This window comes from Giraffa tippelskirchi, chromosome 6 (assembly GCF_054371585.1).
Source record: "Giraffa tippelskirchi isolate mGirTip1 chromosome 6, T2T-mGirTip1v1.2.pri, whole genome shotgun sequence".
NCBI classification, from domain to species: Eukaryota; Metazoa; Chordata; class Mammalia; order Artiodactyla; family Giraffidae; genus Giraffa; species Giraffa tippelskirchi.
In genome coordinates this window covers 16641224-16665107 of record NC_137280.1, presented here as the reverse complement: position 1 = coordinate 16665107, position 23884 = coordinate 16641224, and the positions used below count along the sequence as shown (strand labels likewise).

At 43.9% G+C, this 23884-nt stretch overlaps 1 protein-coding gene across 3 annotated transcripts in view; it reads left to right on the top strand.

Moving 5' to 3' along the window:
- Window positions 1-1208: 1208 nt before the first annotated feature.
- Window positions 1209-23884, top strand: part of SNX31 (sorting nexin 31) — an 80639-nt gene continuing 57963 nt past the window's right edge. The window contains exons 1-4 of one of the 3 annotated variants that reach the window (XM_081503441.1): window positions 1209-1516; window positions 1616-1690; window positions 12603-12717; window positions 18912-18976. In XM_081503441.1, the coding sequence (XP_081359567.1) occupies window positions 1451-1516; window positions 1616-1690; window positions 12603-12717; window positions 18912-18976 (321 nt within the window). In that variant the 5' untranslated portion in view covers window positions 1209-1450. Of the gene's footprint in view, window positions 1517-1615; window positions 1691-4997; window positions 5166-12602; window positions 12718-18911; window positions 18977-23884 lie in introns of those variants that run through there. The other 2 variants (XM_081503442.1, XM_081503444.1) reach the window with 2 other exon arrangements.

Below are 23884 nucleotides of genomic sequence, written 5' to 3'. Positions count from 1 at the left end.
ATCTTAATCTTTACCATTAACAAATGTTAATACAAAATACTGCTGCTGCTGCTGCTAAGTCACTTCAGTTGTGTCCGACTCTGTGAGACCCCATAGACTGCAGTCCACCAGGCTCCTCTGTCCCTGGGATTCTCTAGGCAAGAATATTGGAGTGGGTTGCCATTTCTTTCTCCAATGCATGCATACATGCTAAGTCATTTCAGTCGTGTCTGACTCTGTGCGATCCCATGGACAGCAGCCCACCAGGCTCCTCTGTCCACGGAATTCTCTAGGCAAGAGTACTGGAGTGGGTTGCCATTTCCTTCTCCCACAAAATACTGAATCTAATACAAATGTTCTAGTCATAGGGTAATTACTTGTTGTTTAGTCACTAAGTCATGTCCTACTCTTTTGTGACCCCATGGATTGTAGCCCACCAAGCTCCTCTGCCCATGGAATTTTTGTACTCTCGCAAGAGTACTGGAATGGGTTGCCATTTCCTCCTCCAGCGGACCTTCCCCACCCAGAGATCAAACCCACCTCTCCTGAGCCTCCTGCGTTGGCAGGCAGATTCTTTACCACTGAGTCACCTGGGAAGCCCAGGGTAATTACTAGAAGTAGGCATATGTTGAAAATCTTAATTCACAGCGTACTGTAGACAATGGTGGCTGGCAATGGGACACAATTTTTTTCAATCCTATCAGGACACTGACTTGCAAAAATAAATGTCAACATTTGGAGTCTGAGGGTGGGTCTGAGTGTGATCTGTCTCTGTCACGATGGACCCAATGGAAGGGAGCCTGGACATTCTGCTGGCCACAGAGATCAGAATGCAGCCCTGGAGCCCACACTTGGAGAAGTCGGGGTTCTCATGGGCTATGCATCCCCCACCTCCTAACGCCCAGCAAGGAGCCTGAGATGCCGGGTGGGGAGTAGTTAGTGAGTTACGCATTTGGCAGGTGCACACGACATCCATGCCTCTGGAGCAACGATTTGTAACTTTCATGGGTCCAAGGAACCCTCTGAAGGTCTGATGAAACCCGGGACCTTCTCAGAAGAATTCCATCGCCCCACCCATCCATGCACATTTTCCCCTAAAGAGCCCCCGGGGGTTCCACAGACCCCAGGGTGAAGCCTCTGGCCCAAGGAGGGCACTAGCACTTTCTAGCGTCTCTCTATCTTGAATTCCGTCCCTGGCTTCGCGGAGCACCTGGAGCCCCGCCTGGGGCGCAGACCGGCTGTGGGGCGTGGACGGTGGCCGCGCTTCGCCTCCTTCCCTTCCGGGGACCCGAGCGGTCCAGTCGGAGCGGGGCGGGGACCAGGAGGCGGACCGCACCTGAGGACACCCGAGACGAGCGGACCGCGGGGCCCGCCGCTGCACCCATCGCCGCGGGGCTCAGAGCCGAGGACCGCGCCGCCGCCGCCGCCGCGGGCCGAGTTCCCAGCGCCTCCCCGGGCCGCCGCCCGAGCCATGAAGATGCATTTCTGCATCCCGGTGTCCCAGCAGCGGCCCGACGCGCTGGGGGGCCGCTACGTGGTGCGCCCGGGGGGGTCGGGGTTAGACTGGGCAGGGACAAGGCGCGGGCGGGGGTTCACCTCGCTCGGCTGATTCAGACTCTGATGTCTCTGTTTGCAGCTGTATTCCGTGTACCTGGACGGGTTTCTGTTCTGCAAGGTGCGTTACAGCCAGCTGCATCGTTGGAATGAACAGGTGAGCGGACCCAGGCGGGTTCCAGCCCGCCCGCCCGACTCCAGTGCGGCCAGTGGGCTCTGGGTGCTTGACTCTGACAAGACACCGCACTTCCTGAGGGCTTTGGGCTCCTAATCCGGGTCGTGGTAACTGGTTAATCGTGAATTCCTTGGCATACAGCTCCATGAACACACGTTTCCTGGTCTAATCACCTATGGCTGTGAGGTGAGGTGGGGTACCTAGGTAATTATCCAACCCACCCCAGCTGGGTGATCCCCACCAGCCCAACCTGGGCTCCATTTCAATGCCAGCAGTTCCCCCAGGACAATATCCTTGTTCAAAATGAGCAAACCAAGCCTAGATCAAGGTGTAGTCTTTGGTCTCCGGTATGTGGGTATTGGGCTTCCCTGGTGGCTCAGATGGCAAAGAATCTGCCTGTGATGCAGGAAACCCAGGTTCAATCCTTGGGTTGAGAAGATCCCATGGAGAAGGGAATGGCAACCCACATTAGTATTCTTGCCTGGAGATTTCCATGGACAGAGGAGCCTGGCGGGCTACAATCCATGGGGTTGCAAAGAGTTGGACACGACTGAGTGACTAACACTTTCTTTCTCCCAGAGTTTAATTTTCCCCCCTTTAAAAAGGTGTGTCTCTATTTTTGTTTTCAAAGGAAGGTATTCATAGGCTTCAAATATGGGCAGGCTGGAAACTCAGGAAACAGAGGAATTATTAAATTAGAAGGCCTTTTTCCAGTCTAGTTTCTCACTCTGATGTCCTGATGACACTTTCTTCCAGCATGCAGACTGACTTATTAACCAGGCCTAATGGGTTTTATTTTCCTAACAAGGAAGTGTTGCAAGTGGTCAAAGTGAGTTAGAGGAGCACATGGCAGTTTGGAAATGAATTCCACCTTCCCCCACCTTCATGCACAGTTTTTGCTTTGTCTTTTTAAGATTAAGTATCCCAATTATAAAGACACATACCAAAAGTTAGAAAGAAAAAAAGGAAAAAGAAAAAAGCTTGCCTCGGCAATAGATATTAACATTTTGGAGAGAGTCCTTTTGGATAATCTCGGTTTCTAGTGAGTAAATATATCATATTTTCTTTAAGACCATTTTCTGTTGATGGACAGCTCAGTTCCATTATTCTACCATTATAAAAGCGTCCCTGAAGTGAGCCTTATTGCTCATACATCACAGTGTGTTGGAAAGTCCATTTTCAAGGTATGACTACGTTTCTCTGGATTCAGTGAAAACAGGTAATGTGGTTGTTACTTTTTGTGGTCATCTTTGAATTGCTAGCACCTAACACAGTGCCTGTGACCCAGTAGGTCCTCAGAAATGACTGTCAGTGGCTGAATAAAAAAGGGCATGGATTCAGACTTCTGAAGGATGACAAGCTACTTGTGACTGAAACCTGCCTGGGGAGTTGGGAGGACTACAGATGGGGATCTCGAAGGAAGAGACAGTAGAGTCGGTTCAGGCAGTTGTAGGATGAACGTGAGGGTCACCTCCCACCCTCATCTGCCTCCCTGCATGTGAGGTCGGGTTGGGGAGGTGGCCATCACAGGTAAAAAGCAGGAGTCGGCAGAGAGACGGGACAGATGGACTGACCACTTCCTGGCTGGACAAATCACCTCTTCTCTGACCTTCAATTTTCTCCTCAGAAACGATCAGGTAGGTGATTGTGGATGTCAGCTTCTCAAGGCACTTGTGAAGATTAGAGTCTGGGTTCTCAGAGAACCTAGTGCATAGTTTACATGCTCAGTAATATTAACTGACTCAGAGGCTTGTCAAGCCCTCCTTAACGAACAGACTCAGCAAAATGCCTGTTTTCAGAAAAATTCGGATCTATCAAATCCTAGCAGGCCCTGAAGCAGAAACATAAAACCAATACTTCTGATCTCCGCAAAGATCTGCCTTTTGTAGAGGATACAATGGATATTAATGAACGCTTCGTATTTGTTTTTCAAAATTCTAGAGTGAGGATCTCTTTACCCATTTTCCAACCATCTTACATGTATCATTGCTTCCCTTTTCCGTAGGAACAGCTCCTTTTAAATAAACTATTTAGATCTTAGCAGGTGGCTATTGGTATTATTAATTTAGAACAATAACTAACAGTTACTCTGTGCTAAGGTTGGTGCCAAGAGCTTTGTATGTAATATTGTGTTTCATTTTTATAACAGTCTTATGAACTAGGATTATAATTAGCCCCATTTAACAGATGAGAAAACTGAGGTACACTTTGCCCAAAGTCATACCATTCCAAGTGTTGGAGCCAAGATTTGATCTCTAGAACCTGCTCTAACCATTTTACGGTTCCTTATCAAAGTTGGCAAAATATCAGAAAAACAGACTATCAGGAAAACAACTGCATCCTAAGCTAACATTTTTTTTTACTTTATTTAAGCATAGCATAATAAAATTTCCCAATTGTATGTGTCTAGTGTGATGAATTATAAATATATTTAATCTACCGCCACCATAATCAAGACAGAGAACAGTTTCCACACTCATAATGTTTCCTTGTCCCCTTTGCCCTTGATCCCCTCCCTCCACCTCAAGTCCCAGACAACAAGATCTGCTTTCTGTCCTTAGAGTTTCTGGCACAAGATTTTATTCCACCTGCCCAAGAAGCCCCTATAAGGTTGGCATTGCAACCATTATCTTTACTCCCATTTTATAGATGAAAAGTCCAAGTAAGTTTGCTAGATTTAGCAAATAAAAATATAGGATCCTCAGTTACATGTGAATTTCAGATAAATAATAAACACTTGTTTAGTATATCTCGTGAAATATTTGAGATACTCTTAACTGGGCATCCTCTATTTTATCTGGCAACCCTAAGTCAGAGACCAAAAGGTTGGCTGACTTCCCCTAGCCTCTTCTCAGCTAGTTTTTATTCTTCCTACTCCATGGAACATGTGAAATGGCTAAGAATTCTTAATCTGATTTAATATTAATACTGAGCAGAATAAAAAAGGAGACAATATAAAGCCCCCATCTGTGTTTATGAATGTGTGTGTCATGTGTATGTTTGGTGAGCAGAAGTTTGTTCCCAATTGATTTGGAAGTTCTGCATCACAATAGAACAGAAATTTCATCTTAATAGAATTAACTGATTAACTCATTTACTTAAGAATATTTACTAAGTACCTATTAAATGGCAAGCACTATGTTAAATTAAGTGAAGAAGCTGACTTTTAGCACATGTATTTTTTGGATTTACGAATTGGATTTCTATTTTGTATATTGGTGGAGCGGAAGTCGCTCAGTTATGTCTGACTCTTTGTGACACCATGGACTGTAGCCCACTAGGCTCCTCTGTCTGTGGAATTCTCCAGCAAGAATACTGGAGTGGGTAACCATTCCCTTCTCCAGGGAATCTTCCCAACCCAGAGATCAAACCCAGGTCTCCTGCATTGCAGGCAGATTCCTTATCATCTGAGCCACCAGGGAAGCCCTCTGCAATTGAGAAGGAGAACCTGACTGAGGTGACATGGCCCCTGCCCCTTCTATGGGAAGCTAATGCGTATAAGACTGACCTGAGGAAAGATGGTTGTGTTTCCCAGAGGTCAGCTGTGACCCGTGCTCTCTGAAGTCATGGCCGGCAGCCCGGTTCCCACGGAGGCTCTCAAGTTCTGGCAGCTTCCCTTCCACTGCTGAGTGTTAACCGTCTCTCTGCCACAGGAACTCCCTGACCTGACTGCTTTCTGTGCCTTTAAATGAATAAAATTGGTTTCATCTATGCCCTTGCCTGTACCACCTCCCTCAAGGGGAGTTAAATCTGTGAAAGAAACCTTTAATTGGCTCATTTTGGCCATCCTGTGTAAATGAGGCTGGACTCTGTGGAAAGGATGCTTGCCTCTTTGAAAACGCCCTGCTGGCATCAGTCATAGCAATGCTGACAAGCCTTGCAAAGGATCCTCCGTGCGAGAGGAGGTCTCCGCACTGGTTCAGTCTTCTTCCCTGCCAGGTGCTGACTCAGTCTGGCTCCTTCCCTTCTTTTACCTGATATTTCTTCTTTTCCTGACTCAGACCGTCTGTTCTCATGAGCTGGCCAGTTGACACACCCTGGCTCACTTCCCCCTCCTGAGAAGGCCTCTGCCTACTGGGCCGTGGGTTAGAGACCAGCGTTTCTCAAGGGTCACCTCAAGCCCCACCTCCTCTGCGAAGCCCCCCTTAATTGCACAAGACACCTTTCTCTGATTCCTGTGCCACTTTGTGTTTAGATGTTGTCACTTTCCCCTTCTTTGTGTGAAAATTTTGCTTCCCCTCTTTATTTAGTTGAGAAGCCCAAATACTTAAAGGAAGGAATGAATGAAGGCTGTAGGCACAGCGTATCCAGCACAGAATCCTGTTTTAGGAGAGGCCCAATAGAGATTCGATAGAGGAGGAGGATGGGAGGAAAAGAGGGCAAGGAGAAGGAAAAAGGGATGAAAAGACTGTGTCCAAGTTCTGCTGCTCATTGGTCTTGGTTTAAGTCACTTCAGCTGCCTGAGTTACTCATTGTCCACTAACCTTGTTGTCGAGGTGGGAGGATGTTGTCAGATTGCCCCTGTTGTCAAGGTAGGAGGATGACAGGGTTCATGGCAATGAGGATCACCTTCTTCACAGGACTGTATTGAGGAAGAGATGGGAAAATACACAAGACTAATGTTCTTTGGTACAAAATACCACAGTCCAGGTTGATTTGAGCTTGTGACCCTTTATCTGGACAATCTGAGATTGTCCAGGGGCCTTGGGAGGTGGGCTGACTGAGTCAACATGAGAAACAGAGACTATCAAGAGGACAGTGTTGTGACCGTCATTCCACTTGTCCCAGGTCACCGCTGAGGGATAGAAATGGGGGGCAGAAAGTGCCTATGGCATCTCCAGATGAAAGGTCACAAGCTAAAAGCAACCTGGACTGTGATATTTTGTACCAAAGAATGTTAGTCTTGTATATTTTCCCATTTCGTCCCTAATACAGTCCTGTGAGATAGATGATCATCACGGCCATTAACACCATCATCCTCCCACCTTGACAATGAGGGCAATCTGACCACATCCTCCCACCTTGACAACAAGGTTCAATTGGCCAGTAGAGTTCTCTTCATGTTGAGAGGCAGAACTGTACGATGGAGAAATTGGAGCAGGAGACTGTGCTGGAATTAAAAAAAAAAAAAAAAAATTACCTGAACATGATTTTTCAAAGCAAGCAAACAAAAACACCTCTTACTAAATGAACACAAGAGGTGTGTTTTCCTTCTGATCTCTTGAAACAGTTTTTGAAAGAGTGTTGGGGCTAACTCTAATAACAGATAATTCTCAGTATACGAGTGCTTTTAATACGCAAACTATGTACTATTTGAGACCAATAGAAAAGACTGTATTTTGGTAGAGTTGAAGAATTTGTGCAGTTGTGATTGACTTTTGGCAGACTTTACTGCTCAGTTTGCTGTGTTTACCTTCCCCCTTAGACCAGTGCTTGAGAAAGGAGGGGAAAGATTCCTTGAGAAGTCAGCTCTGGTTGTAAAATCTGCTGGGAGAGTTTTGGCTCTGGGGTGGGTTTTAGCACCTTAATCCTTGTTGACTTTTTGTCCAGCTCTTGGCCGTAGGGCTCCTCCCAGATCACCCCGGGTAACCCAGACAGCCCTGCTGGTTCAAGACTACTGCAATTTCCACCCATTTGGAAGCATCTGTGGTGCTTATGGACAAGAAGATTGCCTTTTAAAGATCACTCAATCAGTTAATCAAGAAATAAGTGCATAAGACCAATTTCTGCTTCTACTTAATGGAATTAGCAGAGGGGGGTGCATGAATCCCTTGCCTGGGATGATGCAATGACTGAGGGGCCTGTGAATCCTCTCTGGCATGGCAAGAAGCTTTCCTTGAATTTAAAAGAAACAGAATTGTTGCTCTAATATTTTATACTGCTAGATTTAAAGGAAAAAATGACAAATAACTACTGGAATCTGGCGGGTAATTTATTTTTCCCATTTTATAAAATTTATTTTCAATGGAGGATAATTGCGTTACACTGTTGTGTTGGTTTCTGTCGTACAACAACGTGAATCAGTCATAAATATATACGTGTCTCCTCCCTCTTGAACCTCCCACGCCATCCCACCCCTCTAGGTTGTCACCGAGCACCAGGTTGAGCTCCCTGTGTTATACAGCAACTTCCCAGCAGTGATCTGTTTTATGTATGGTACTGTGTATGTTTCAGTGCTACTCTCTCCATTCATCCCACCCTCTCCTTGCACCCACCTTGCGCTGTGTCCACATGTCTTTTTTCTGTGTCTGCATCGCTATCGGGCAGATAATTTACATGAGAGGAAGTAGGGGTGATAGGAACAACCTGAGAGAATGTAAACTCAAGTGATTCTACACCTTTTTGTTTTTTTAAGAGAGGCCAGAGCATTGGTTTTCCTTTTTTTTAAAAAAAAAATAAACATTATTTTTGTGGACCAATCTTAGATTTATTATTATTTTTTTAAGTGCAAAGATGGTACAGAGTTCTCATCTCCATTGCACCCAGTTCCCCCTGTTTGTTTTCCATAGGTATGGTACTTCGACTACAGGGGCTTCCCAAGTGACGCCAGTGGTAAAGAACCCACCTGCCAATGCAGGAGAACTAAGAGACGCCGGTTCAATCCCTGGGTCGGGAAGATCCCCTGGAGGAGGAAATGGCAACCCACTCCAGTAATCTTGCCTGGAAAATCCCATGGACAGAGAAGCCTGGGTGGGCTACAGTCCATGGGGTCCCAAAGAGTCGGACACGACTAAAAGTGACTTAACACAATGAACCTGTATGGATACATAATTACAAACTATGGTCCATCGTTTATTCCAACTTCTTTGGTCTTTACTTATTGTCCTCCTTCTGTTCCAAGGACCCATCCAGGTTCCACATTAAACTGTCATGTCTCTTTAGGCGCCTCTTGACTGTGACATTTTCTCAGGCTTTCCTTGCTGTTCATGATTTTGACAGTTTTGAGGAGTACTGGGCAGGGAGTTTGTGGAATGTCCCTCTATTGGACTTGGTCTGATGTTTTTCAGATGACCAGACTGGGGTTATGGTTTTAAGAGAAAGACCCTGGTAAACAAGTGCTTCTAATCACATCTTGTATGGGGCACTTGCTATCGATCTAACTTTTTTGATATTGCCCTTGGTCACCTGGCTGAGGTAGTATTTGTCAGGTTTCTCTATGTAAAGTTACTTCTTTCCCTCCCTTTCCACAGTGTGCTCTTAAGAGGGAGGTCACCATGCAGAGACCACACTTAAAGACTGAGGATTTATGTTCCGTCTCCTTGTGGGATAAAGTATCTACACACATTATTTGGGATTCTTCTGCACCAGGATTTGTCTATTCTCTCTGATTTGTTTATTTAGTCAATAATTTATATCTGGACTGTAAATTATTATAGACTCCTAGATATAATACTCCTGGAGTGGACTCCTGGATATTTACTTTATACTTTAGGCTGTGCTTCAATTAGGCTTTATTTTATTGTTCAAATCGTTCCAGCTTGGCCTGCGGGAGCTCTTTCAGTTTGTTCCTGTTTCTTTGACATACCCCTACTGTTGACTTTTGTTTGCTTAGCACACTTTCTTATTTTCTGGTGCTACAAGATTCCCCAGACTCATCTTTTCTTTTTGTTTTTTTTGGCCCCACTGTGTGGCTTGTGGGATTTTTGTTCCCTGACCAGGGATCGAAACTGCACCCTCTGCATTTGAGGCGTAGTCTTAACCACTGGACCTTAGGGAAGTCCCAGTCCCAGACTCATCTTGTATATTTCCTGCCTCAGTCCAAGAATCAACCATTTCTTCATAGAGTCCTAGTTGCTTTTATTGGAGAGTAACATTAGAAACCAATATCTGGCAGTAGGTATGTCCCCTACTGCCACAGTGTCGGTGCTTCTAGACCCTCTCAGCTGACAGAGCAAGAAAATACATGTGCATATATGCATGTCTATAAATAAATACTTCTGTGTGCAGCCATCTGTGTCTAAATTAAGTTAAACATGAGTTCATACCAATGTCTTCAAGGGTAATCCATCACCACATGGCTCACTCTAGCCTGTTCCCTTATCTGAAAACTCTCATTACAACAATGAGAAACCACTCACCCCATCTGCATCCATTGACTTGATTGTTCCATTATGTGGACACATATAGAGGTACCAGAACGGTTAACCTGTATCCACGCAGGAAACGATTTTATCAGCTAGATCTCAGTACTTCTGTACAGCTGCTTTTGCCTTTAATTTTATAGACACCACTCATTTGCAGAGTGACTTAGGTCAGCACCTTTTCCCTCACCCCCTTCACTGCAGTTGTTTCATCTATATATAGTATAGTTAAATTGTTTACTCACATTCTGCATTCCATTTGGGGTTTCATCCCCCTTCCTAAATGATTCTTTAAATATTTGCACACATTAAAGTTGTGTTGTAAAGTTCAGTAGGTTTGGCAAATGCCTAGTATCATGTGTCCACAATGATAGTATCATACAGACTAGTTTCACCACCCTAAAAGATTCCACGTGCTTCACCAGTTCAACACCCCCCTTTTCCAAGCTCCTGGTGACCAAGGATATTTTTTACTCTCTCTATCATTTTGCTTTTCCCCCAAGAATATCATATAATTGAAGTCATACCGTGTGTTTTTTCAGATTGACTTTTTATTTATCAATATGCATTTCAGTTTCCTCCATGTCTTTTTGTGGCTTGACAACTCATTTCTTTTTACTGCTGGGGAATATTCCACTGTAGGGATAGACCAGAGTTTGTTTATCCATTCACCTATTGAAGGATATCTCGGTTGCTTTCAGGTTTTGGTGATTATGAGGAAAGCACCTCTAAACATTTGTATGCTGGTTTTTTTTGTGGCCACAGTTTTCAAATCTGTTGCGTGAATAACTAGGAGTGTAGTTGCTGAATTATGTGATAAAACTATGTTTATTTTGTAAGAAATTGCCAAAATTTCTTCCAAAGTGGCTGTACCATTTTATATTCTCTCCAGAATATAACTTGAATATTTTTAAATTGCAAAAATAAATGTTGGCATCAAATTCAGATTCCCTAGAAATCAAACAAACAACCTGGCAGACCGAACAGAACATAAGGGAGCCGTATCTTCCCTACAGGTAGGCAGGTAATAACCTTTCTAAGTGTTAGATCAACACGGTCCAATAGAAATTTATGTGCTGGTGGAAATGCTCTGTATCTTCTTTGTCCAATTTAGTAGGAACTTGCCATGTTTCCAGTGGCTATTGAGTATTTGAAATGTGGTTAGTGAGATGGAGGAGTTGAATTTTAAATTTTAAGTTTAAATTTAAGTAGTCAGGGGTGGCTAATGGACGTCTTATCAGGTGGCCCAATCCTGGGCCACCCTAAGCATTTTGGCTCGTCCTTGAGTGAGATGGGCTGCTATGAAGGATATTGTGCAGGACAGAGGAATGATCTGACTTACGTTTTTAAGTAACTTAGGTTCTGTATTAGGAATAGACGGAAGGGGAGCAAGGGCAGAGGCAGAGAGATCTGTTGGAAAGTTACTGCAATAGCCCGGAACGAGAGATGACAGGGGTGTGGACAAGAGTGACGGCAGCGGGGGAGGAAGAAGTGGCCGGATTTGGGATCTATTTTGAAGTCAGGGCTGGTGCAAGGTAAATATTTGCCAAACACAGACTGTATTTTTGACAAAGGTCATGGAATTTTAGTTCGTTCTTGTTTGCAGTCTCATTTCTCTTAGATCTGCTCTCATTTTCTTTAAGCCAGTGAAATTTCCTGTTCCAGAGGTACCATGTTAAAATCTTACTGGTTTCCTTTCTTCTACCTTAAAGAGAATGATACGATGTCTTATTTTCAAGCTTTCACTGTAAATGTGAGTCTGGAATGAAGGTCATTTTTGATTACCTAATGTAAAAATTATTTTTGATGCATCCACTATGAGCTTGCATAAAAATAGTTTCCAACACAGTCGTGGTCTTGGGTCATATATGGGTGGGGAGGAGGGTGGGGTCTGGCAGGGTTTCTATTGGGATCATATGTCAGCCTTACAGGACTTTTAGAAACCAACATGGTCCACTAGAAATAGAATGTGAGCCACATATGTAACATTGCAAAATTTTGCGTTACAATTTTAACATGTTAAAAAAAGATTGAAAAAACAGGTGGGATTAATTTTAATGATATATTTTATTTAATCTGATACATCTAAAATATTATGATTTCAATAGGTAATCAATATAAAAAGTTATTGAAGAGGGCATGGCAACTCACTCCTATATTCTTGCCTGGAGACTCCCACGGACAGAGGAGCCTGGCAGTCTACAGTCCAAAGAGTCGGACAAAACTGAAGCTGCTTAGCATGCACACTCCTAAAAAGCTATTAGCAAAATGTTTTACATTTTCTTCCCTTTGTACGAAGTCTTCCCTGGAAGACTAGAGGGTATTTTACACTTACCACCCATCTCAGTTTGGACTAGCTGCATGTCAGAGGCTACCAAATTAGATTGCACAACTCTGAACATCTGCTGTTCTGTTCAAATTGGGTAGGGGTGGGGAGGGGGAATTAAATTCCTAACTCTCATCATTGATGTGACAAATATTATTGAGGAATGAATTAAAGGAATATTGTATGATATGACTGATGGGCAGTTGTGTAAGAACAAATGAAAGATTAAAATATACCCCAAATCTACCAAACTCAGACTGAAATTGTCAGTCTGAAATACATCTAACAGTGTTCTAGAAACCTATACTGAAATAAAATCCTCTTTGAGAAAATCAAGGTATCACCTTTTCCTCCTTTTGACCATCAGGAAGTGTTAATTTTAAATAAAGTGCTGGAGAGAGACTTGCCCCAAGCAGAGGCTTTGGTGTCTCACCAACCTTGAATGGTAGGTGCTTTGCATTAACCTTGTGTTTTCTGGATCTTTCAGCTGAAGCGGGTGTTTGGAAATTGCCTGCCACCCTTTCCACCAAAGTACTATCTTGCAATGACCACATCTATGGCTGATGAGAGAAGGGACCAGTTAGAACAATATTTGCAAAATGGTATGTATTTGGATTTTTTCAAACAAATCTATGGAAATGTGAAGGTTTATATCTATCCTCAATGGTTCTTAGTATATTTACAGAATTGTGCAACCATCACCATCATCTAATCTGAGAGCATTTTTACCACCCCAAAAGAAATTTTATACCTATTATCAGCCACTTCCTATTTCTCTCCCTCACCAGCCCTTGTCTTTATACACTGATTTATGCCTTTATAAATTTGCCTGCTCTGGATATTTCATGTAAATGGAATCATACAATATGTGGTCTTTGTATAAAAATGCTTTGTTTAGAGTCACCCCTCCACCAGGTGCTCTGTGTTGGTTTTGATTGTAGAAGTCAAAGAAATGTCATTTGGATTAAGACCAAACAAAAGGATAAAATGATCTGCTTTTATGTGAAAGCTTTCAGGCAATATCAGACATGTTTACTGGCAGTGCTGGAGATGGCAGTTTCGTCTCTGGCCTCCCAAGAGCAGAGCTTAGGCACCAGGGATGCTTGGAGGTCTGCTCTGGACCCCTGGCGCTAGCGATACAGAGTCTTGGCGCATTGTTGGGCTTCTGAAAAGTCCTGTGCGCAGCAAGATGAGCTCTCATAAGAGAGGAGGGTAGGGAGAAATAGAATCATTGGTATTCAAACAGTTAAAGGTTTAAAAGGGGAAATGGTATAGACATAAAATGTTTTAAAAATAAAACCCGGCCAAAGAGTTTAAAATGAAAGACACGTTCCCTTCTACCTCAGATTCCCAGGCCTTTAAAAGAAAATACTATTATTAATACAAGTGGCTCGTGTATTTCTCAGAAACCATCCTGGGTATTCTAGTGTGTGTGTATATCCCTGTTGGTTAAAGACAAATCGAAGCTTACGCTATACATTTTTCTGTATATGAGTTTTGTTTTAAATTAATTAATTGGTTTTGGCTGCTCTTGGTCTTCATTGCTGCGCATGGGCTTTCTCTAGTGGGGGCTACTCTTCGTTGCGGTGCATGGGCTTCTCACCACGAGCGGGTCTCTTGTTGCAGAGCGCAGGCTCTAGAACACGTGAGTTCAGGAGCTGCTGCCCTTGGGCTCAGTAGTTGTGGCCCAAGGGCCCAGTTGATCCACGGCATGTGGAATCCCCCCAGTCAGGGCCTGAACCCATGTCCCCTGTATTGGCAGGCAGATTTCTATCAGCTGCGCCACAGGGATGTCCTGAATCTGAGTTTTTAAAATTTTTTAGTCTGAAAGAATTTCTGACTTACAGAGAAGTTGCAAAATTAATGCAAAAATTTCTGTATATTCTACCCAGATTTCCCAGATGTTAACACTTTACGTTTGCTTTATCCCTCTCTCTCACTTTCCCATGTCTGTGTTTGTGTTATGAATGTATGCATAATATATATTGTATATAATTTTTGAGACACTTATTTGCACTTTATCGTTAAGTACATCTATGTGTATTTCCTGAGATCAAGGATGTTCTCTTCAGTAACTACAATGTAGTTATAAAAATCAGGCAATTAACACTGAAATAGTAATGCTATCTAGTATAGAGACTTTATTCGAACATTGCCAACTTCTCCACTAATGTCCTTCATGACAAAAGAAAAAAACCTTTTTTTTTCTGTATGTTGATTTTGCTTCTCTTAAAATATTAATCTTACAGATCTTTCTTGTTGTTGTTCAGTTGCTCAGTAGTATCCGATTCTTTGTGACCCCGTGGACTGCAGCACGCCAGGCTTCCCTGTCCATCACCATCTCCTAAAGCTTGCTCAAACTCATGTCAATTGAGTTGGTGATGTCATCTAACCATCTCATCCTCTGTCATCTTCTTCTCCTTCTCCCTTCAATCTTTCTCAGAATCAAGGTCTTTTCTAATGAGTCGGCTCTTCAAAAATTCACATCAGGTGGCCAAAGTGTTGGAGCTTTATCTTTAGCATCAGTCCTTCCAATGAATATTCAGGATTGATTTCCTTTAAGATTGACTGGTTGGATCTCCTTGTAGTCCAAGGGACTCTCAAGAGTCTTCTCCAACACCACAGTTCAAAAGCATCAATTCTTCGGCGCTCAGCCTTCTTTATGGTCCAACTCTCACATCCAAACATGACTACTGGAAAAACCATAGCTTTGACTAAATGTACGTTTTTAGGCAAAGTAATGTCTCTGCTTTCCAATATGCTGCCTAGGTTTCTTATAACTTTTCTTTCAAGGAGCAAGCATCTTTTAATTTCATGGCTGCAGTCACCATCTGCAGTGATTTTGGAGCCCAAGAAAATAAAGTCTGTCACTGTTTTCATTGTTTCCCCATTTATTTGCCATGAAGTGATGGAACCAGATGCCTTTTTCCTAGTTTTTTGAATGTTGAGTTTCAAGCCAGCTTTTTCACTCTCCTCTTTCACCTTCCTCAAGAGGCTCCTTAGTTCCTCTTCACTTTCTGCCACAAGGGTGGTGTCATCTGCATATCTGAGGTTATTGATATTTCTCCCAGCAATCTTGATTTTAGCTTGTGCTTCATCCAGCCTGGCATTTCACTTGATGTACTTTGCATACAAGTTAAACAGGCAGGGTGACAATATATAGCCTTGACATACTCCTTTCCCAATTTGGAACCAGTCCATTGTTCCATGTCCAATTCTAACTGTTGCTTCCTGACCTGCATACAGGTTTCTCAGAAGGGAGGTAAGGTGGTCTGGTATTCCCACCTCTTTCAGAATTTTCTACAGTTTGTTGTGATATGCTAAAGTCAAAGCCTTTAGCGTAGTCAACAAAGCAGAAGTAGATGTTTTCCTGGAACTCTCTTGCTTTTTCTATGATCCAATGTCTGTCGGCAATTTGATCTCTGGTTCCTCTGCCTTTTCTAAATCCAGCTTGTACATCTGGAAGTTCTCGGTTCATGTACTGTTGAAGCCTCGCTGGGAGAATTTTGAGTATTACTTTGCCAGAGTCTGAGATGAGTGCAATTGTACAGTAATTTGAGCATTCTTTGGCATTGCCTTTCTTTGGGATTGGAATGAAAACTGATCTTTTCCAGTCTTGTGGCCACTGCTGAGTTTTTCAAATTTGCTGACATATTGAGTGCAGCACTTTCATAGCATCCTCTTTTAGGATTTGAAATAACTCAGCTGGAATTCTTCCTAAGGCCCACTTGACTTCACATTCCAGGATGTCTGGCTCTAGATAAATGATCACACCATCGTGGTTATCTGAGTCATGAAGATCTTTTTTGTACAGTTCTTCTGGGTATTCTTGCCACCTCTTCTTAATATCGTCTGCTTCTGTTAGGTCTATACTGTTCCTGTCCTTTATATGCCCATCTTTGCACGAAATGTTCCCTTGGTAGCTCTAATTTTCTTGAAGAGATCTGTAGTCTTTCTCCTTCTGTTATTTTCCTTTATTTCTTTGCATTGATCACTGAGGAAGGCTTTCTTATCTCTCCTTACTATTCTTTGGAACTCTGCATTCAGATGAGTATATCTTTCCTTTTATCTTTTGCGTTTCACTTCTTTCCTTTTCTCAGCTGTTTGTAAAGCCTCCTCAGACAACCATTTTGCATTTCTTTTTCTTGGAGGTGGTTTTGATCACAGCCTCCTGTACCTGTTATGAACCTCTGTCCATAGTTCATCAGGCACTCTGTCTATCAGATCTAGTCCCTTGAATCTATTTCTCACTTCCACTGTATAATCATAAGGGATTTGATTTAGGTCATACCTGAATGGTCTAGTGGATTTCCCTACTTTCTTCAATTTAAGTCTGAATTTGGCAATAAAGAATTCCTGATCTGAGCCACAGTCAGCTCCTGGTCTTGTTTTTGCTGACTGAAGAGAGCTTCTCCATCTTTGACTGCAGATAATATAATCAATCTGATTTCGGTGTTGACCATCTGGTGATGTCCATGTGTTAGAGTCATCTCTTGTGTTGTTGGAAGAGGGTGTTTGCTATGACCAGTGTGTTTTCTTGGCAAAACTCTATTCTTTGCCCTGCTTCATTTTGTACTCTAAGGCCAAACTTACCTGTTACTCCAGGTATCTCTTGACTTCCTACTTTTGCATTTCAGTCCCCTATGATGAAAAGGACATCTTGTTTTGGTGTTAGCTCTAGAGGGTCGTGTAGGTCTTCATAGAACCATTCAACTTCAGCTTCTTTGACATTAGTGGTTGGGGCATAGACGTGAATTACTTAGAATTGAATGGTTTGCCTTGGAAATGAGCAGAGATCATTCTGTTGTTTTTGAGATTGCCCTCAAGTACTGCATTTCGGACACTTTGTTGACTATGAGGGCTATTCCATTTCTTCTAAGGGATTCTTGCCCACAATAGTAGCTATAATGGTCACCTGAAGCAATTATAAATTTACCTCATTATTTCTCAGAGTTGCACGTATTGTTTTTTAAACATAGCAAATAGAAATTCTAGAAGTCATCTATTTTCCATTCATCTTTTTTAATGGAGAATGTACCCCTTTTTAGACATACTAAATGAATTTTTTTCAAGTTCAAAATGTAATATCTTTTGAATTTTCATTCTCTCTTGCTTTGCTTTCTCAGATCTTCATGAAATACTCCTTTAACAACTGGCCTTCTCACAAATGATTACTGTGCTTAAGGGGTCACTTCTCTAGGCCTGGCCTTTATCCATAATCAGGTTGCCCCGTGCATCCCCTTGGAAGGTAGAGGAAGGAGACAGTGAGTGCAGTGTAGCATTGTGACTGAAAGCACAGGCTCTGCTCAGACCTAGAGTCAAGCCCCTGGTTTGCACCTCACTGGCTGTGTAACCTGAGGAAAGACACTTCCCTTCTCTGAGCTTCAGTGTCTTTATCTGTAAAATGGAGATGCTGTTTACTTCAGGGTTTGTTGTGAAGATTAAGTGAGCTAAAACATGCAAAGTGCTTTGCATAGTAGCTGGTACTTAACAGTTGTACAGTAAATACTAGTTGGATGAACACATTTTCAACAGCGTTTCCCATCCCAAGGATCCATGGTACCGATAGTCATGATTAATTTGCATACATGCCACATATGGGCTTCCCAGGTGGCACTAGTGGTAAAGAACCTGCCTGCCAGTGGAGGAGACATATGCCAAGTGGGTTCGATCCCTGGGTCAGGAAGATCCCCTGGAGAAGGGATTGACAACCCACTCCAGTATTCTTGCCTAGAGACTCCCATGAACAGAGGAGCCTGGTGGGCTACAATTAATAGGGTCACCCAGAGTCGAACATGACTGAAGCGATTTAGCACACATGCCACATATATTCCAGAAAATAAGACAAGAGCTTGCCCCCCACCCTGCCCCCTGCACTGAAATTACCTCTTTTAAAAAGAGGGAAAAAAGGTTTTGCCCTTACAGAGACTCTCTCTCTCTCTATTTTATTTTGAAAAACCTGGCATCGTTTGGGAAGCACAAGCCGAAGTGACCTCAGTCAGTGCTAGTTTTGAATGCTGGTAGAAGTGATTTGACAAGATCAGTAAAAGAGCAACAGAAAGAAAGACATTTAATATAGATTTAGAAGGTGGATAAGCTCAGCTCGAGTGCAGAGTCTGGGAGAGGACTCGTGGGGAGGAAGTTAAGAACTGAGAAAGCCGCAGGGAAGCCCCTCACCTGTGACTGCAGGGTCCTCGTGGGGCAAGTCTTGGCCCCATGTACTCTGGCCACATCTCTGGCTGTTGATATCTGGAGCTTTAAATCTAAGAGGGTAAATGTCTTATCAGTGCAGAAGAATGAAAACTTTAAATCTCTGGCAGCCTTATTGTTGCTTTTTTTTTTTTTGGATAACCTCTTGAGAGCTCCTATTGTGAAAAGAAGTCCTCTCCATCATTGTTTCTTGGCTGATTTAAAATTTTCAAATGACCAAGCATCTCGCTAAAGTGGGAGTCTAGATCCACAGTTTTAGATCTTATTGCTTCCTCGTATCAACTTCATCATCTTTCTAGTAGGGGCAGCAAGATGGCTATTGAGTGATAGATGTGCATGAATAAAAAAGGACTCCTGGAAAGAGTCACCCAGGACTGGTGTGATGGGTTCATGTTGTCAGTCCAGGCTGCCTGGAGGAGGAGGGCTTTGTAGGTTTTCATGGGTTTGTGAAATCACAGGCTCCATTGCCTTTAAGGAGGCAGCAGTGCACTGTCAAGGCCTGGAGGGCTCCCTGGAGGACAGAGCAGTTTAACAGAACAGTCAACCCAGCCCCATGCTAACCTGGCTTTCTGTCCCTATTTTTCAGTAACCATGGACCCAAACATGTTGAGAAGTGATGTCTTCATTGATTTTTTAAAACTGATGCAGCTGGTAAGCTTACTTTTCTTGACTAAGGTCATGATTTCACTGCAGAACATGTCTCCATAGGTGCGTTTCTGACCATCAGCCCTACAGAGCCTGGATTCAGATAAAATACATTCATTTGGAGGACACAGGAAGGTGATTCCTCTTAATATTTTCTTCTTTTGGAGGCTTAGATTCTAGATGGAACATTAAGTGCATCACTTGGCCTTTTGCCCATTTTAATTAAGTTGATACCTTTTATCTGTTGCATAAGCATGGGCATCTCAAAACTAGCCATGGTAAAGAGAACACATTATTATTAAGGGCCCCACGACAACTCTGGGACCCTGCTTCTATAGCTGGGACTTCCAAGTTTGCCAGAGTTAAGACCTCAGGACAGCAGCAATAGCCATGCCAGATTATATTTGTGTATTCTCTGCTTAGAACTTTATTGTTAATGAATTATGGAGAAAATTCAATCTCCACAGAAGGACAGACAGCAACTCCCTTTCCTTTTGTTGGTCTAAAGAACCATTGGCCACTTGCCTCCAGAGGCTGGAGTTTGGTCAAATACATTTGTTTAGTGCAGGATCCATTTGGGTGGTACATCGGGAACATCTTTATGCCTCCTTGTACATTCTTGTCAGAATGGAAGAGCTTTGAAAGGACTGAAGTTGTCCAATGACATGATATTACTGAACTGGTTCCCTGGTTCAGGGAGGAGCGATACCTTGATCAGACTTGTAAAAAACGGGAGCAAAATGCATTTATTCAGTGGTTCAAGTGTGTTGATAAACTTACTGGTCCACCCAACTGAGAAATGCCCCTGGAGCTCCCATTGTATGACTGCCCGTACTTTCAAGTATACTTAATGTTAGGTGTGTGTGTGTGTGTGTGTGTGTGTGTGTGTGCGCGTGCGTGCGTGTATATACACATACATGTATATTTTTCCTTTTATTTGGAAAGTTTGTTGTTGCAGTGGTGATGGTGGTAACGTTCAAACAGCACAAAACAGTACATGATAAAAGTAACCTCACAGTGGTGGAGAATCTGCCTACCAATACAGGAGACACAAGAGACATGGATTCAATCCCTGGGTTGGGAAGATCCCCTGGAGGAGGAAATGGCAACGCACTCCTGGAAAATTCCATGGACAGAGGAGCCTGGTAGGCTACAGTCCAGGGGTCGCAAAGAGTTGGATGCGACTAAGCACACACCCATGCAACCTCACTCCTACCATAGATCTCCAGGCTCCCTCCTCAGAGACACTTGTTTATAGTTTAACACGTGTCCCTTCTACGCATTTTTGTGCAGATACAAAGCATTCACACATATGCATATCCTTTTCTGTCTCATGAATAAGCACTTACTCTACCCACTTTCTGAACCTTGTTTTTCAAAATTTGCATCTTGCAAATCATTCTGTGTGAATGCACAGAGGTACAATCAGCCTTGATTCTGTCATCTTGGTGTGCATTGTGGTTTTTGTTTTCAATGCTTTCTAAAAGTCATTCACAGAGTGGCAGCGTTTTGGAGCTTTGTTTTAAGTGTCTCCGTTTTGAGTGTTTTAGTGCTCTTAGTATTTTTTTTATCTGTATAACTCTGCACGGAAGCCTTTTGCCCCAGCTACGTTTTGCAGCATCTCTTCTTTCTTCTTGTGATGGGAGTTTTCACTTTTGCAGTGGCTTTATTTTTCTCTTCTGTTGCTTCTGTGAATTTGGCCAGCTTCCTTTTATGCCCTTTTGTTTGCTTATCTCCTTTTTGAGGTCTTTACTTGTTCTTTGAGGTCTGAATTCAGAGAAGTCTTGTTTTGGTTAACACAGCCATCATGTTCATGTCCTTAGTGGCATCATTTTGTCTTTTTTTCTTTTTTAATTGAGATCTTTCCGGACCAAGGAGCAAACTCATGTCTCCTGCATCGGCAGGCAGATTCTTTACCACTGAGCCACCAGGGAAGCCCAGTGGCATCATTTTGGGGGCATATGTTTTTCACTCACATTTCGTCACATTTCTTTCCTCCTTTCCTGAAGTATTTTTGCCTCTGGCTCTTCCCAGGAGACCCTCAATTTTGAAAGAGTTTATGTTCCCAGAGCCAGTTGTTTGCTGACCCACAATGCTGGGAGTTGCCAGAGCTGAGTTGGTGGAACCCGTCTGCTGGATCTTGCCTCTCATTTTGGGCACTTTCTCACTAACTCTTTTGTCCCATGCTGGAGTGGTGTATCTACCGTGAAGCCCAAACCACACAGTTCCTCTTCTCAAGATCATGTCTTCCACCCTCCTGCTGACGAATCGGCCCCAGGACTGACTTAGTGGTTGGGAGCGCCGGCTCAGAGTGAGATGCCCAAGATTCATAGTTTGGCGTCTGCCCTACTTTCAACTTGCGTGACTTGAGGCCGTTTACTTAGTCTCTTTGTATCTCAGTCTCCCCATCTCTAGAATGAGCGGAGTAGCTCTTCTCTCAGGGTTGTTGGGAGGATGAAGTGAGCTGGTGCTCCTAAGGCACTTAAATGTCACCTGGCCAATGTTGACACCTATGAGGTCCTCCTGCCATTACCAACACCAGTCCTTTTGCCTCTTCCCCACCTGCTGAGAGATTGCTTTGGGCAAAGACGGCAGGCTTGCTCATCTCTCCCCAGACACCTGGTGGCGTCAGATGGGCCCAGACTTGTGCTCCCAGACACTCCTGGTGCCTCCTGATGAACTACGTTAAGACAGCTTCAACGTGGCTTAAGTCCTGGCAGCTGCCCCTTTGTACCTCTGCTTCCCTCCTCCCCGCACAGGTCCAAGATTCACCAGACTCTGCAAACCCAACGTTTCAGGCCTGGGACCTTTTTCAACTTCTTCAAAGAGGATTTTCCTTCCAATTGCTTTCTCTTTGCCTCCAAAACAAAATCAGGACAACTCCTGAAGGTGTTTATAAAAGAGGTTCCAGTATGATTTTGAAAAGAATACTGAGTTTAAGTCAGGAAGATGGTTCCGTGTTCATCAGGCCCCTGCCCTGCCTGCTGTCATCCTGGACTGTTCATGTTGCTGTTTAGTCCCTCAGTCCCATCCAACTCTTTGCAAACCTGTGGTCCGTAGCCCACCAGGCTCCTCTGTCCATGGGATTCTCCAGGCAAGAATACTGGAGTGGGTTGCCATGCCCTCCTCCAGGGGGTCTTCCCAACTCAGGGATTGAACTCACATCTCTTAAGTCTCCTGCATTGGCAGGCAGGTTCTTTACCACCAGCACCACCTGGGAAGCCCCTTGACTATTCATAGTGGAACAAATATGTGTTGAAAGATTGCTGGGACTTGATAATGCTCTAGAGGAGAGGGAGACACCAGGAAATCATACCCAGTCCAGATCGTAGAGTTTCCAGTCTTGTTGTGGAGACAGAAAAGTCACCATGTAAGACAAGTGATCCATCCTAAAGGAAATCAGTCCTGAATATTCATTGGAAGGCTGATGCTGAAGCTGAAACTCCAGTACTCTGGCCACCTGATGCAAAGAACTGACTCATTGGAAAAGACCATGTTGCTGGGAAAGATTGAAGGCAGAGGAGAAGGGGACAACAGAGGATGAGATGGTTGGATGGCATCACTGACTCTATGGACATGAGTTTGAGTAAGCTCCAGTAGTTGATGATGGACAAGAAAGCCTAGTGTACTGTAGTCCATGGCGTTGCAGAGTCAGACACGACTGAGCAACTGAATTGAACTGAAGACAATAGATGGAATGAGCACAGTGATACAGGAATGAGACCGTGATACAGGGCTACACACTGTGGTACAGGACTGAGTGCTCTTATACAGGACCAAGCACTGTGATACAGTGTCATGATCCAGGAGAGGATTAGGGATATGTCGAGATCTCCATCCTCTCAGCCCTGATGAAGCATTTGTGGGCCCACCCACTTCCAGCGGCTCCATGCCCACTTTCCCCGTGAGCAATACAAACAGTATTATTTTCTCCAAGTGACTTGGTGAGAAGAGGGCTGGGAGGCACTGCCATAGGGTGAATGAGTGTCTGAGGGACATGATAGAGGGCACCTTGGTTAATGACCTGAAGAAGGACTTTGAAGTTAGCATCGGGTGATTTCTGGGGTAAGCAGGGAGGTAAGATTATACTCTAGCTTTTTCTTCCCATTCAGGGAAAAACTAGCAAATCATGCTAATATCCGGTGGTCTGGGAGATTCAGGACGGATATTGGTAAAAGCGAAGTAGTAGCCGCTTATTATTGGGGGTGAGTAGCCCATCTCCTGACCACCTTCCAGGGCCAGAGTTATCGCTCAGCAGTGAATAGATGTGGTCGGTGCAAGAGAAACTCAGCCAGCCGCGCCTGCAGTGAGATGGCTTGTGGAGAACTGGAGAGTGCGGGGAGGACTGGGATGAGCACAGGGGATGTGTGGGTCTGCCAGACCATCAAAGGAGCCCAGGGAGCGAGGGTCGGGAAGTTTCCCCACCTCAATATTATACAGACATCCCCCTCTGCCAAATATTTTCACATTCTTTAATAAGTGCTTGGCCTGCCGTTTCCCAGTGGTTATTACCCAATAATCACACACTTGCAGGCCTGGCTCTCCAGGACTCAGCAGGTACAAGCACACCTTCCTGTCTCTGGAAAAGACACAACGTGTTAGAAATGTGAACGTGTGTGACCGTGTAGGAGCCTTCCGAGGAGCCTCTACCAAAGGCGAGCTGCAGTCATCAGAGGGGGCTGCCTCAGTAGGATATTCGATCTGAGCAGTATCTCATTCACTCTCACGACTTGTTGAGGGTGGTGCTATTAGTACCTCTTTTTCAGTTAAGTAATTTGTTCAAGGATACACATCTTAGTAAGTGGAAGCCCGGAGAGGCTGGATCCACTGATGTTATGAAGTATCTCTAGAGCGGTGGCAGCCCCCCTCTAGCCCCATCCCCCACCAGGCCCCCTTGTTTTGTATCCAGACCCC